The 2,892-nt window shown below is 50.1% G+C and overlaps 1 protein-coding gene across 1 annotated transcript in view; it reads right to left on the minus strand.

Annotated features, from left to right (window-relative positions):
* The window catches only part of FZD4 (frizzled class receptor 4), a 15,627-nt gene extending 12,741 nt beyond the window's left edge, over positions 1–2,886 (minus strand). Inside the window, exons 1-2 of the mRNA XM_019524767.1 lie at positions 2,666–2,886; positions 258–1,430 (exon numbers count right to left, since the gene is read on the minus strand). Coding sequence (XP_019380312.1) covers positions 258–1,430; positions 2,666–2,797 — 1,305 coding nt within the window. The 5' untranslated portion in view covers positions 2,798–2,886. The remainder of the gene's footprint in view (positions 1–257; positions 1,431–2,665) is intronic.
* Between the last annotated feature and the right edge of the window lie 6 nt (positions 2,887–2,892).

The following is a 2,892-nucleotide window of genomic DNA, read 5'->3' on the forward strand; positions in this document are numbered from 1 at the left end:
CCCCCCCCCCCCCCCCCCCCGCCCCCCCAGCAACATTTCTACTGCAAATGTTTATACTTGAGCAGTCCTTCTGGGGAGGGAAGTCAGCACACTGGTTTCCATTATACCACAGTCTCATTCCCTTTCCCAGGTTTTACCCAGCCATCTGCTCTCTTCTCCCGTTTCACTTTCCCTGAGTTCACCAGTCTGTTAGAGCATTTTTGCCATGTGTGCAGAGTCTTGGCTGACCAAATCCACATGCCAGACGTGATACCCACCAGCAGAGACATGAAGATTTTGAGCATCTCCACAGCCATATTGGAATCGTCACCCGAATAGCGGAAGACAGCCCAGTTGGAGATTTCATAGAAATAACAGGCAATGACACAGGTAGCTGGGACAGTGTATAGCACTGAAAAGACCCCAATTTTGACCATCAATCTTTCCAGCTTGTCAGTTTTAGTCCCATCTTTTTGAAGATTAGACCTAATTTTAAATAAGGCCACTAACCCTGCTGCTATGAATAGAGTTCCAATAACCAAGTAAGTGAAAAGTGGAGCAACGACAAAGCCAGTGAGTGCATCTAGATTCTGGCTGCCGACATAACACAGACCAGTGAGCTCATCCGCATCGACCAGTCTCATAATCAAGATGACTATGGTCTTCACAGCAGGGATAGCCCAGGCTGCAATATGGAAATAGGAGCTGTGCATTTCTATAGCTTCGTGGCCCCATTTGAGTCCGGCTGCCAGAAACCATGTCAGTGTCAGAATAACCCACCAGATGGAGCTAGCCATCCCAAAAAAATACATCAGTAGGAAAATTATAGCACATCCTGTGTTCTTAAGACCTTCTTGGATAAGAACAGGTTCTGCTGCCTCTTCAAAATCACAGGATATCCTTTCCCGGCCCACAGTCAGCCTCACAATATAAGCAATGCTATAAATATTGTAGCACATACTCAGAAATATGATTGGGCGTTCGGGGTAAGAAAATCTGGATGAATCGATCAGGAAGGTCAGGACTGTGAACGCAGTTGATATGAAGCAAAGACTTGCCCACACCGCCATCCAGATATCAGTAAATTCCTTAGCTGATCTGCTGTAGAGACCAGCGTCGTAGCCACACTTAAGGACACAGTTCAAGCTTCTTTTCACCCAGATATACTGGTCTGAATTAGATCCCATGGCATGACACTCTTCTCCTGGCTGTAAGGGCATCTTGCTGTGGAGGGGAACTTCTTCATCCCCCGGGCCCTCCATGCACATGTGGTTGTGGTCGTTCTGAGGTGGGAATTTACTGCAGTTTAGGCTGTCTGGCCAGGCAAATCCAAACTCTTTTAGGACAGGTTCACATCTTCTTTTGACAGAAAGGCACATGCCACCGCAGGGACCTATCGGGATGTTAATCTTCTCTGTGCACATGGGAACGTAGACTGAACAAAGGAAGAACTGGAAGAGAGAAACAACAGTCATTTTTGTGTTCAGAAGAGAAAGAGAGAACTAGGTAGGTTGAACGTGTCTCCTTTCTGTCTTCTGTCGCAGTGGAGCTGAGGATTTTGCCTAAGCCAACAAGGAGCAGAAACCTCAAATGATCATCCCTTTTTTCAATTAAAAAACATTTGAGGCCAAAACTCAATTGTTTTACTGACCAGATCGGCCTTACCAAAGCTGGGAACAGTTCAGCCCTAGATCTCAACGTCAGTGACGCAAACTAAGGCGGAGTATCTAAACTTTAAGAAAAGAATAGAGATTCACTTAGGAGATGGTATAGAGCTTTTTATACTCAAATGGAAGTGGGAATTGAATTGCTACAAGAAGTATTGCAGACATTTTCTTCTGTAAGAGTGCCTGTGCATTTAAACCAAGTTAGAGTACTGCAGCATGTTTAGCTAGTGCACTTACAGTTCTGATATACGGCATAGTAAATGAAATGTAAGAAGGTTAAAAAAAAAAAGCATTTAAGAAAGGCAAGCAAGGGTCAGTTTGGGAATTGTGTGTGAAGAAACAAACTCGTTCTTGTTTGATAAAATCTAAGCTGGGGGAGAATAAAGCTCTTGCCATTAACATGCGAGAGCGGCTCCTGCCATGAAATTATTGGAGGGACTCCCCTTCCCACCCGGGGCCCAAATCCACCTGTTTTTTTAAATGACAAAACATCTACAAAAACCCCCTCAGGAGCGGGAAACGCTTGCAAAGGGCCACACTTCCCCAACGGAGGGACAGCACCGGTTCCTCTTGTCGGTGCTTCCCCCCTGCACGCCCCGCTCTACCGCGAGCAGCCTGACATAGTGTTGAACGTGGGGCGGCTTTTAATTATTTTTTTTTCACATGCTGGCATCTGGACTGGAAAGTACCTCCTTGTGCCATCGGGATCCTTTGTACTTGGCCCATGCTCACGGAGAAAGATGGGGTGGGGGGGTTTAAGCCTGTGGGAAGAGCCCCCTCTGTGCAGCGTCGTGACATTTTGAAACCAAGAAAGAGAGGGGGATCCCTGATTTCAGTGCTGGGAGCGGGGCTGGAAGGGACTACAGAGGCCAGCGGGTGCCCGGGGAAGACCAAGCCCCCCCAGGGCTGCAGAGGGGCAGCGGTGCACCAGCTAGCCCCGGGAAGGCAGCCGGGAGCAGCGGCACAAAGCTGGGCGCCCTGCCCTGCCCTGCCCTGCCCGGGGCGCCCCGCGCACGCACCTGGAGCTGGCTGGAGCAGCCGTACTGGATGAGCGGCGTGAAGGTGGTGAGTTGCAGCTCGGCGTCCGCCTGCAGCTCGTGGCCCACCAGGTTGGGCATCTTGGTGACGTTGTAGCCCAGGTTCTGGCACATGGCGATGCGGATCCCGTCGCAGCGCCGCTCCTCCTCGTCGCCGAAGCCGCGCGCCCCGCCGAGCGCCAGCGCCAGCACCAGCGGCAGCGGCAGCG

This window comes from Gavialis gangeticus, unplaced genomic scaffold, assembly GCF_001723915.1.
Source record: "Gavialis gangeticus isolate Ggan-Ray unplaced genomic scaffold, GavGan_comp1, whole genome shotgun sequence".
NCBI classification, from domain to species: domain Eukaryota; kingdom Metazoa; phylum Chordata; order Crocodylia; family Gavialidae; genus Gavialis; species Gavialis gangeticus.